At 40.0% G+C, this 12,406-nt stretch overlaps 1 protein-coding gene across 1 annotated transcript in view; it reads left to right on the top strand.

The window, feature by feature from the left end:
- LOC122801137 (intestinal-type alkaline phosphatase-like) overlaps positions 1-12,406 on the top strand; it is a 457,280-nt gene that overhangs the window by 421,483 nt on the left and 23,391 nt on the right. The window contains exon 9 of the mRNA XM_044070678.1: positions 5,774-5,890. Within this exon, the coding sequence (XP_043926613.1) occupies positions 5,774-5,890 (117 nt within the window). The remainder of the gene's footprint in view (positions 1-5,773; positions 5,891-12,406) is intronic.

The raw sequence follows: 12,406 nt of genomic DNA, 5'->3' as shown, positions 1-12,406 counted from the left end.
AGGCCTCACTGAGATCAACGACTGGTGTCAGAACCATGACCTTAAGATCAATTCCAAAAAATGTGTCATCATCCCCTTTAGGAAAAACCCGGTTCCCATGAATTACTACATCGATGGTAGTCCATTGAACACAGAAAGTGTTATTAGAGATCTGGGAACACAGGTTGACAGCAGCCTCTCTTTTGACCACCACATTGCCACTGTGGTCAGAAAGTCCTATGTGGCACATCTCATTAGTAAGGGTTTTTCATCCAGGAAGAAAGAGGTCATTGTCTCCCTCTACTCTTCCCTCATTAGGCCAATCATCAAGTACAATGCCCCATTTGGCATGTACCTCATTAGACACCAGCAACAACTGGAGAGGCCGCAAAGGTACCTCACAAAGAGGATCCTAGGCCTTAAACATTTTTCCTATATGGACAGACTCAAAAAAAAAACAACTATTCTCTGTCTCATATCGCCTACTTAGAGGCAATCTCTGCTTGACATACAAAACCATGTTTGATCCAGCTTTGTTAAAAATGCTACATCTAAAGAAATCCCAATCACTCCACACCACATGTCCCAGTGACTCAACCTCATTACCACAATCAACAGAACATGCTGGAGGGACAGGTTCTTAACCCAGAGACTGCCCTTGCTATGGAATAGACTTCCCATACATGTCAAACAGGGCACCTCACTGGCCCTCTTGAAGAGAAACCTTGATGAGTGGATGGAAAATAGAAAATTCACCCCGGGGATCACTCCAGTGGCTCTACTCAACAGAGGCACTGGGAAATAGGGTCGGGTGGCACGATGTCAGGGTAATCCTATGGGCTAGGTTTGTAAAGGCTCCAGGGCCATTAGTCTAGTACACACCTATGAACTAGATTCATGCATTTTGCTTTCAAAGACCCACAATAAAGTTATATTCCCCTGTTCCCTCAAGAGTACCCACAGTGGAGTGAAAGTAATCTGCTAATCTGCTTTTCAGAATTCACTACTCGCAAAGTTATCTATACAGTAATAGGCCTGATGGATAATCTGCTACTCACCTAAGGCTGTATTTTTCTTACACAATTTGCTCTAGTATTTTTATTTATTTTACATTTGTTGACCGGGCTAGTCTAGCTGGATATATGTCCATTTTCAGTAGAGGACTGGGGAGAAAAGCTCCAAGCAAAGGCACAGACAATCAATATTATATATAGTAATAGTTGACAGAAATACAGTAGATGGTTTATAATTGAAGTTCAGTTAGACTTGAAACAAAGCAGTATAGTAGGATATACTAAAACAAAATACATTTAGTGAGCATTTGAGAGATAACAATTAATAAAATTATTGACTAATATACTTTCATTACCACAAGGACTCATAGTGCAGTAGATCAGGAGAATAGAGAGAGAGCAGCAAGGGGAAGGAGGTGTTAGTCAGGGTTAGAGCAGGGACAGAGCCAGTGAGTTTTAAGGTATTCTTTAAGTAGCGTTTTGAAAAGAAAAGTGGAAGTGAGGGTGTTAAGTTCATTAGGAAGCTGGTTCCAACTTTTTCCTATTGTGTTGGAGAAAAGAGAGTCCACTGCTTTGTTGTTGGATTTAATAGTGGAAACTAGTAGCTTATTAGCTGATCGAAGTGTAGTAAGATTTTTGTAAGGGGTGATCAGATTATTGAGGATTGGGGTATTGTTAGGATGATAGAGAATCTTATGGGAGATGACAAGCTGTTGGCAAAGCAGTTGGTTCTGCAGTTCTAACCATCCCAGTTGTTTGATGTTGTGACAGTGGTGGGTTCTAAAGGGGGGTGCCAGTGGCAAATCTGGCTATGTTATTGTAACATGCTGAGAGTTTGGAGAGGTTGCTTTTAGAAAGATTGGTATATATTGCAGAGGCATAGAATAGGGTAGAAATCAGATGGGTCTGGGAAATGATTATCCTGGCAGAAGGGGTTAGGAAGGGTTTGATTCTGTAAAGGGTGCCAAGTTTTTTGTTAACAGACTTTATTGTAGAGTTAATATGGTGATCATAGCTGAGGTGGTTATCAATTGTTACTCCCAGTAGATGGGTAGTAGTGTCAGGGGATATGTTAGTACCATTGTTAGAGGTTACAGTGAAGTACAGTTGAGATGACTTAAGAGTAGGAGCAAAGAGCAATAATTTAGTTTTTTTGGGGGTTCAGTAGGAGACCATGTTGCAAGAACCAGTTTTCAGCACTGTTAAATACGGATTGGGTGATTGACTGGAGAGAGGTTATGGACTTGGCTGAACAAATTAAGGTAGAATCGTCTGCATATTGTATGCAGGTGGCATGTGGAATTGTGGTGTGTAGGTTATTTATAAATAAAGAGAAGAGAAGAGGACCTAAAATAGAGCCTTGACGTACTCCTATGTTCACAGAGAGTGGTGTGGAAAGATTATTATCCCAGAGTACGGCTTGATGTCGGTTTTCTAGATAGGATTTAAACCATTGTAATGCCTGTGCATCAAGTGATTGGACCTTTAGTATGTCAATAAGCAAGTTATGATTCACCATATCGAAGGCCTTTGAAAGGTCAATGAAAAGTGTAGATGAAAATGTGTTATTGTTTCGGTTTTTGTTTATGGTGTCAGAGAAGGGTAGCAGGGCAGTGGTTGTGCTATGGAATGGTCTAAAACCATGTTGGCAGCTTGCAAGTAAGTTATTCTGGAGAAGGTGATCAAGTAGTTGTCTGTGAATTCATTTCTCCATTATTTTAGCTATTGGAGAGAGTAAGGCAATGGGGCGAAAGTTGGAAAGTTCAGTAGATGGACCACCTTTGTGTAGAGGGATGATATGTGATACTTTCCATATGGATGGGATTTTGCTTTCTGAGATTGTTCTATTTATAAGTATGGAGATGGGATAGGCAATGGCTTTAGCTGAAATTTGCAGGAAGTCAGCAGGAAGACAATCAGCAGAAGGGGTGCAGGGCTTAAGTTTTAAGAGGAGGTTGCATATGAAGGATGTGGGTACTGGTTTTATATGAAAGGCAGGAGATGGAGTATTAGTGGTATCTAACTGGGAAGAGGTGACAGGTGGCAAAGTATTAGCTAGGGTTAGAATGGCTTTGGTAAAATAGTTATTAAAGGCATCTGGAATCTGGTTGGCATTATTATGGTTGAAACCTGAGGGGGCAAGAGTTGTAGAGTGGCCTGGCTTAAGAAGATTGTTTATGCCTGACCGGCCTGACCGGCGGATCTTTGTGGTTTTTGTTGGTGGGTTTGTTGGAGGTGAAGGTAATAGTCTTTTTTGTCTTGGAGAATTTGTTTTTTGGTGAAATTTCTTAATTGTTTGAAATTTCTTAATTGTTTGAAGTGGAGGTGATCTGATGGGTTTTTTGTGGCTCTCCATTTGGCCCAGATTTTATTTCTGAGGAGGATCTTTTGTTTGGTTAGTTTTGAGAGCCAGGGGGCGGTTTTGGTCCTTATTCGGGAAGTGTGATATGGGGTATGGAAATCTAGAATTTGAAGGAATCTGGTATTGAAATAGGTCACTGCTTCATCAAGCTGAAGATGAAGCAAAGGTGACCAGTCACATGCTTTTAGTTAATTTTGGAAACTGACTGAGTTAAAGTGTTTTTTGGAACGGGAGGTTTTAAAAATATTAGTGTTAGGGCTATGAACTTTTTGTTTAATAATATAGGTTAGCATATGGTCACTAATGTCATCAGGAAGGGTTCCTGGTTTATAAGTATCAACATGGCTGTTGAGTAGTATCCAGTCAAGGGTGGATTCTTTACTGCTTGGCTTATGGATTCTAGTAGGAGTGGTTATTATTTGAGAGAAACCGTGAAGATTTATGTGATTGGTAGGATTAGGGGAATTACAGGTTGCCCAGTCTTTGTTAAAGTCGCCTAAGACAATGGTTTCCTGAGGTAGGTTTGTAGAGAGGTAGCTAAGAATATTTTCCAGAGTGCTGATATTATTTCCAGGGGGGGGTCAATAATTATATATTACACCTAACAAGACTAATGAGATCATATCATTAGATAATTTGAGGGTTCTGGCAAAGCAAGCCTTCATTCACACATTATCTTTTTAACTGTAATCAGGCTAAATGTTAAAATACAAATCAGTAAAATACATTTACTTAATGTAAATGCAAACCACTGACAAACAATGTACTGAGTCTAACCTTGTTTATTTACTTGGTGGTGATCATGGCTGAATGTGCTTTGCTTATATACAGTGCAACACTTACAAGTCATAAGAGATATTTATTTCATTTTTATATGTAACACAACATATGTTTTTAAGGTATGAGCAGAACTACAATCATATTGTTATATCTTGATTAGGTTTCTGGTCTCTGTATGTTGAGCACAGTTGACTGTGACACAGACTATGAACCCATAGTCTGTGTTATTACCCACCAAACTGCCCAAACAGCACTGGTTACTTTAGCACTACTATCAGAAGAGAGTAAGTCAGTCAGTGTAATTTTACACCCAAATTGTCACAGAATGTACAACAGCTTGATGAAATGTAGTGGTGATTTCTGTGGCAGGCAGACAGATACGTACAATGTTGGAAGGTAGAGTGGGATGTACTTAAACTAGTGAGAGAAAAGGGCAATTCCCTCCTATGGCAGTAGGGTCAATTAATGGGTCCAGAAACATTGCACATTTTCACTTTTGGCATGAAAGTTTGGGTCGACAGACAGACCATCTATGGGCAGCAACCTCAGACTTAGAGGTGGAATGCTAGCCATGTTCTACAGTACTGAAAGGTTATGCTAAAATGCAAAGCCAAGAACTGCAGAGACTTGAGTGGAGAAAAGTTTGACTGTCTTCCAGCTTTTTTCCACAAAGGAATGTTTTTTAAAGTCCAACTGTTGTCATTCACATAGTGAGAACGTTCACAGATGTGTGGAGCAGGGGCAGGGAAAGTACAAGAAGTTCAATGGACGGAGGCACCACAAATGTTTCTAATTATAGTGACATTTGATGAAAAAAAATGATCCCAGAAAGAGCTCATGTATCTGCAAAATAAATGTACTTGGAATATATGAAAGGTAAAATAAGTAAGTAAAACTTCTAAAATAAAAATCAGAAAAAAGATTTATTACAAATGTAAATGACAAGATTAGAGAAATTAATGCAAGCTGACCAACTATATCATAACTGGAGAAGCAGCCATTGCAGATTATTGCAAGAATCTGTAACTGTTTTGTGGGATCATTTTTAACAACACAGTTTATGATTTTATTATTCTGGCATTGTTGTAATGGTGAGGTACAAAAGTTTCAAGTGTGGAATGTGATATTGCTTGTGGTCTCATTATTTCTGATCTAAGAGACAGCTGTATATGAGGAGGCACTTAATTTACCCAAGCAGAGATATCTGTTATTTGTGTGTCATGGGAAACCATAGGACTTTTATGGTAGGCTGGTACACAAGAAGGGCTTGGAAGCATCTTCAGTATAAGTCGGAGTTGGTTGTACTTGTTCTCATGACTCAAGTAATGTGTCTGCTTGCTCCATTCCACTTCCAGATGGTGTCACTTATCTGAAAAGCCAGTGACATTATTCTTTTGAATACTTCCTGAAAGAAAGTATCAGAAGAGCCACTGGTTTTCCACTGGTGCCACATCTATCAGACTGAGGATTCAGAAGGCTGTCATGACACAGGAGCTACAGATTCAGCTTAATTTCTTTCTTCCTTTTTCACAGAGTTTGACTCCATACTGCAGAATGAAGAGATAATTGAGATTTTATTTACTGCTCTCTTATGTTCCAGCAACTGAAACATTTTCTTCAATCTTTTGGTATTCATTAGGATTAGCATCCTCTGTAGCATCTGATAAAAAAAACTTCACATCGATCCTGTATGGGAATGGACCAGGCTATGCCAATACTAGTGAGGGGCGCCCGAATGTGAATGCAAACACAGGAGGTAAGCGTGTGAGTTTTGAAGACTGACTCAATCTGATCAGCCCTCTGTTTTACTTATATATTTTACCCCACGATTAAATTACTATGTATTGATAACAGATTTTTAAGGAATTAAGTCAAAAATAAATTTATGAATAGATACTTTCTTGCTGTTATTGCAAACTATGTAATTCTATTTCAATTTTTAAAAATAAATTGGAAGAATGCCTGAGTTGCTTGTTACAGATTCATGTTTTGTGCTTTGCATTTAGACTTCTTTAAGCATAACACAGAGGTGTGTGGATAATTTAATGTTTGTCAGGCACATGGATTTGGTGCCATTGACTGGTCAACTCTGCATGTCAAGCTCATAAAATGCCAGCATTTACCTAATTGAAACTGGTTGTTTCATCTGCATTCCAACTTCTGTTGAGTAACAGCATGATTTTACAGTGCTCAGTAAGATTGTGTTACCACACTGAGCACTGAAAGAATGTGAGCAGACAGGACTGTGTTAGTGTGTCAGCACACAGACTAGTGAGAGTGTGTCAGCAAACAAATAAGCATGAATGTGTAATCACACTCAAAACTGAGAACATGCCAGCAAATATGGTAGTACGAATATGTCAGCACACGGGTCAGTGATACATACATACAAGGTGGTAGCAAACAGGGCATTCAGGATATCCATCACAGCTGGTGACATTAAAATTACTTTGGTCAGGACCTGAAGATCAAACATGAACTTGACAGTAAATTTTCCTGAGGTTTAATGATTTTGTAGTTATAATGTGGGAGCTAAAGAGGGCCCACTCTTTGCATAGGGAGTGATGGGAGTTGCAGCCCACCCCCCACACTCTTCCTGGAAGTGGGCTCATTTTTTTGAGAATATTTCTCTCACTGCACACTTTACTGACCCTAAGATGATGTCTGTTAGAAGGATCATGTCAGTAAACTGTGCAGTTTGAGCAGTGTCAGGCTGTAGGATCATGCCAACACATTGTGCAGTGAGAGGATGACAGATGGTAAGATCATGCAAGCACTCCGTGCAGTGAGAAGCTGTCAGGTAATAGGATTATGTAAATATAGTGTATAATGAGATAATGTCAGGTTGTAAGATCATGTTAGCACACTGTCCAATGAAAAGAAAGACAGGTGGCAGGATCATGTCAGCATAATGTTCAGTGAGTGAGATATCAGCAGATACAGTAATGTCAGCACACTCTCCAGTGAGAGGATGCTAGGCTGCAGACCGTGCTATGAGAATTGGTAACATCGACTCAACATACTGGGAAGAAAAAGGATATGAGGCTGTACCACCACTATAGTGCACTATGGAGTAAGGATCAGTAGGTAAAATCATGTCAGTGAGAAGATGTCAGTCTACAGGGTCATTTCAGCACACTGTGCAGTAAAAGGATGTCAGGCTGTACGATCATGTCAACAAACTGCCCAGTGAGAAGATGTTAGGCTATGGACTGCACAATGAGAATTGGTAGTATCAGTTTGCCAGTGTGCAGAGAGAGAATATCAGGTTGTAAGATCTCATTATCACACTATACAGTGTTAGGGACATCAGGAGATAGGGTCAGCACACTGTTCACTGATAGGGTCTCAGACCATAGAAGATTGTCAGCACCCTGTCTATTAAGAGGGATATCAAGCAGTCAAAGGTGCTAGATTTTCAAAAAATAATTTAAAATGTAGGAAATATCTGTGGTAGGAAGAGAAACCTGAGGATGCCGCAGTGTAAGTATCTCAACAAAGTATATAAAAAATGTCATCATATGAAAAAAATTCAGAGCATTGTAAAGCAGTATATAGTGGGAATATCAAAGTATGCTTGATAGTGTCAGTAGTGTATTAAGCAATGGGAACCTTCAGGATTATTTGCAGTGAGACCATGTCATCATACTAAATATTAAAACTGTGTCACAGCAGTTGATATTCAATGCATTTCAGATTACTTTACATCTGGATGATATCTCACCACACAGAGACAGCAGGTAAGCAATATGGCCTCTGAGTGCTACTGCCCTGGTTAGGGTGAACATGTCCATAAAGCAGATGGATGGACCACTTCAGCACAGTGGGAAGTATTAACATTCAAGGGGTACATTTTCAGCACAATTGACACTGGCAACATCAGGGAATACAACATACTGGCCAGTGGAAACTGTTAGCAGACTGAAAAACAGGACTATGTCATAATACTGAGCAGTCAGGGAATGCCAGCATGTGGGATAGTTAGCACTGCTAGCGCTAGGACAATATCACCACACTGGTCAGTCACTGCAGGGCATCATGCTGGGCAGTAGAATCATTTTATCACATTAAGATGACTGGCCTTACCTATAGGCAAACTAGATGGAAGCCTCGGATGTTGTTCTTCCTCCTCTAGTAAGGACACTTTTCAGGCATGTATTTATTTTTTCTTAAAGTATAAAAACACCACATTTCTTTACCTTAAGAACATATTAACAAATAAATCTGTGAAATGAACCTCTACCAGAGAGGTAAGACAATTGTCCTATGCAGAAACTGTTGTAGACTTAACCATCAATTTGTTGGCATCCTGCCTTATCTTAGCCACAATCTACCTAGACAATGAATCAGATACATTGTGGGCAGAATGGAACAAAAAGTCAAGACATTTTAAAATCTAGAGAATAGTTGTGGTAGGAAAAGAAACCGGAGGTATTTTTCCTGTATAGTAACATATTTTCACTACACAGTGTGCTGACATGATCCTTCCTTCTGAAGTCCTTATCACTGCATAGTACAGTCAGATCTGTTTCATGGTTCTCCGTTGGCCCTGATTTTGTAGAGTGTTCCTCCTGTTTTCTTCTGATATACTTGCCTGGTTGTCTCTCACAATTTTTATTTATTTTTCTGGTAAACCACTTGAGATTACATTCAGTCAAAAATGCCAGACATTGGAGTTCCATGTTTCTTATTCACCATAAAAAGGTTGTAGTTGCAAAACTTAATCAAATAGTTAATCTATTAACTACAAGAACAAAAGTAACAGAAGCAAAATGTAGGCCTATTTGGGAGAATATAACCAACAGCTGCTCTTTGCGCATTATTCTGACTTTGAAACATTACTGTGATTTGTGTGGAGCAACACATAATATTTTAATGTGTGGTTACTGTCTTCATAGAACAAAGCTAAACATTCACACATCTGAACTATTTATTTATTTTATTATTTTTATTTTATTTTATTTTACATTTGTTAACCAGGGGTGTCTGACTGAGCCGAAAAGGCCCTTTTTCAGCAGAGGCCCGGGGAGAAAAGCTCTACAAAGAAAAATTGCAGATACATTTAGTTAGACATGATCAGTATACACACAAATTACAAAAGACATGTTTTTACAGTGGTATGCAGCACATCAACACTTACAGCGGAGAGAACAAACAAAAAAAATATTAATTTAAAAATAAAGGTAATTAATAGATGTGTGGTGTACAGCTGAAATTTGGAACATAGGTAGAATACATAGTACACAGGTACAGTACATACATTGTAGATTAGCCAGTGTTTGTGAGTAAGACTGAAAATTATTATCAAGTACTCTAGATTTAGTATGTATACCTTATCCACTTTTACTGGCCTGGGGAGCAGTCATGGCACTGCAAACTTTGCTTGAGATGTTGCCTGATGAGGTCTTTAAAGGAGGCTTTGGATGATGTGTTTTGAATGCTAGTGGGGACAGAGTTCCATTTTTTAGCCACTGAACTACTATATAGCGCATCTCCAAAGCTATTGTAGCTGTTGGTGACTTCTAGTAGTAGTTTGCTTGATGATCTAAGAGGCCTTTTGACTAAGTGATGTTGTACTATGTTTTTGAGGGCAGGGCACTTATTGGGGAGGTAATAGAATGACAGAGGCAGAGCTGATTGTAAGTTAGGAGGATGGGCAGCTGAAGCCAGTGGAGCTGTCTCAAAGCAGTACAGTGATGAGTTCTATATGAGGAATTTGCAGCAAAGCGGGCAATTCTGTTATAGCAGGCTTCCATTTTGCTTACTTCAGTTTTGTTGAGATTAGTCAGAATGGGAGATGCATAGAGTAGGGTGGATAGAATTTGGGAGCGAGCAATGGCTGATCTTGTGTTGTTTGTAAGAAATGGTTTGATATGGTAGAGTGATCCCAGTTTGGCATGTACTTTTTAAAGTTAAGTTGAGATGACTGTCAAATTGTATGTGGTTATCTATGGTTATTCCCAATAGCTTAGCCTGTGCCACTGGAGTGACTGGATTAGCATTTGTGGGGTAGATAATGAATTGACTGTTATCAGTGTTTTTGTTAGAACTGGTTATAATTATAAACTGAGTTTTCTTTGGATTGAGGATAGGTTGGGCTTTGGTAAGGTAGATTTCAACATCAGAGAATGCTAGTTGAGTTGTTTGCAGGAGGGTGGGAATGTTTTGTCCAGCACAGATTAAGGTAGTGTCATCTGCATACTGAATGATAGATGCTGTGTGACGGTATGGAGGTCATTTGTGAAGACTGTGAATAGTAGTGGTCCTAAGATAGAACCCTGTGGGTCTCCTATAGTTATGGGCAGTTGAGGAGAGAGAATTTTCCCATTTCACAGCTTGGTACCTGTCAGTTAAGTAGCTTGGAACCAGGTAATTTGTGTTGGAGCAGTTTGTGTTGGACAGGATGGATTTGGACCTGGGTCGGGGTGGATATCCCCACTTATGGTGAGCCTGCTGTTAAAATGGTGATACAGATGTTGGAGTTTGCTGAGGAGTGTGAGAAAGTATTGTGTGTTTTGGAGTAGGAATGAGAGCACACATGTTTAGTTCTGAATTGGTCCGTTATGTAGTTCTTGAACAACTGTGGGCAGATATTATTATAATGTGTGGTGTCTGTATATGAGAGTACATAATGTAGTGTTGTGCTACTAAGTTTAGGGATATTGCTAGAGTGATAACTTGTGGTGTTGTAAAGAATTATGAGAAGACAGACTAGACTTAGTTGTGTGATAGTCATGGTTATAAAGTTTAAGTTGGTTCTAGGTGGGGAGTCTGAATAGGAATTATAGGGTTGCACTATATGTGGATGGGGAAGTAGTGTGGGTGATGTAAAAAATGCCTAGTGGGAATGAGAGTGATTGAGAGTATTTTGTGTGGAGCAACTTGGTGTATTATAATGTGATATGACTTGAGGAGCTGTGATTGGTGGAGGTGATGTGATGGTGAGCTGTGGATGTGGCTGTGATTACTATAAATGTAGAGGTAGTGGGGGTAGGAGGGAACAGGGGACAGGGCAGGGGAGTGGAGAGAGCCTGAACGTTAGCGAGGGGGAACGGAGTGGGGCAGAGCCCACCAAGACAAGAGAAAAAAGTAAGTATTACTTTACAAATCTGAACACTTTAAACAAATTCCTGAGGTCTAATGGCTTACCAGTAAGCAGAATGTAATTGCTGAAGAGCACTTGTGTCCTGGTGGGAGACTAGAAGTTTAAAGATGGCTCCATGCTCAGCAGGATTCTAATATAGACTTAGTATTGGGGGAGGGAGATAGCACAAGGGGTGTAAACCAGGTGGAATGCAAAACAACCAGAGAGGCAATCAGTGAAGGCCTCAGAGGGGGTAAGTAATAATTCAATTTTCTGTAAAGTGAAGGAGAGAAGAGACAGCAAAGTTTATTAAGGTTGGGAGTATGTCTTCACATTGACTTGCTGATTAGCAACCAGTTTGTGCACAGATTAGAGTAGGGAGATACATTAGCAATGAAGGGGAATGTATAGAGATGCAAATAAACAGGTGGGCCTCCAAGTGATACAAACTAAGGCAGAAAGCACTGAGAGGACTGCTTGATGGTTAATTTCGTCACAGGGATCTGAATTAAATGTATAAATGTATACTGTCTATTGGACAGTTAGGGTTACTGTGCTAGCCTTACAAGGCTACAACAGTCAGTTTTATTAGCATGCTGAGAACTATTAAGAAATACTGCTAATGTTCATAGGTAGGTACTGGGCTATCTGCCCGAAGGCATATATTAGCCCAGCCACGTTGTGCGGTATTCACCGCCCCTTGGGTTAGTTCCCTAGGCCCTTGATCTAGCAGCTAGTACCCTTGGCCCCTATCCAGTAGAGCTGTTGGCATGATCCCTGGTGTGAACTTTCTGTTACCCATCCACTCGTCAAGGTTCCCCTTGGGGACCTGTCTTATGTAGATCAGGACCTTGTTCCATAGCAAGGGAAGTCTTTGCAAAGGGAATCAATCCCTCCAGCATGTTCTATTCATTGTTGTGCTGAAGTTTATATCCCTAGAGCGTGTAGCTTGAGTAGATTTGGTTTTGCTAAGATGGAGCATGTTCAACAGTTCTGGGTTGGACGTGGCTCTGTATGTTAGACAGAGATCACCTCTGAGAAGGCAGTATGCAACAGAGAAAAGCCTTAGTTTTTTCAATCGTGCTGCATAGGACAACTGTTTGAGGCTAGTAATCCTCTTAGTGAGGTACCTCTGTGGTCTCTCCAGCTGCTGGAGATGCCTAGCCAGGTACATTCCAATTGGTCTGA

The sequence above is a fragment of the Protopterus annectens genome, chromosome 4.part1 (genome assembly GCF_019279795.1).
Source record: "Protopterus annectens isolate FY-2018-M chromosome 4.part1, PAN1.0, whole genome shotgun sequence".
Classification (NCBI taxonomy): Eukaryota; Metazoa; Chordata; order Ceratodontiformes; family Protopteridae; genus Protopterus; species Protopterus annectens.
The sequence above is the reverse complement of the archived record's forward strand: the minus strand, read 5'-3'. Positions and strand labels throughout refer to the sequence as shown.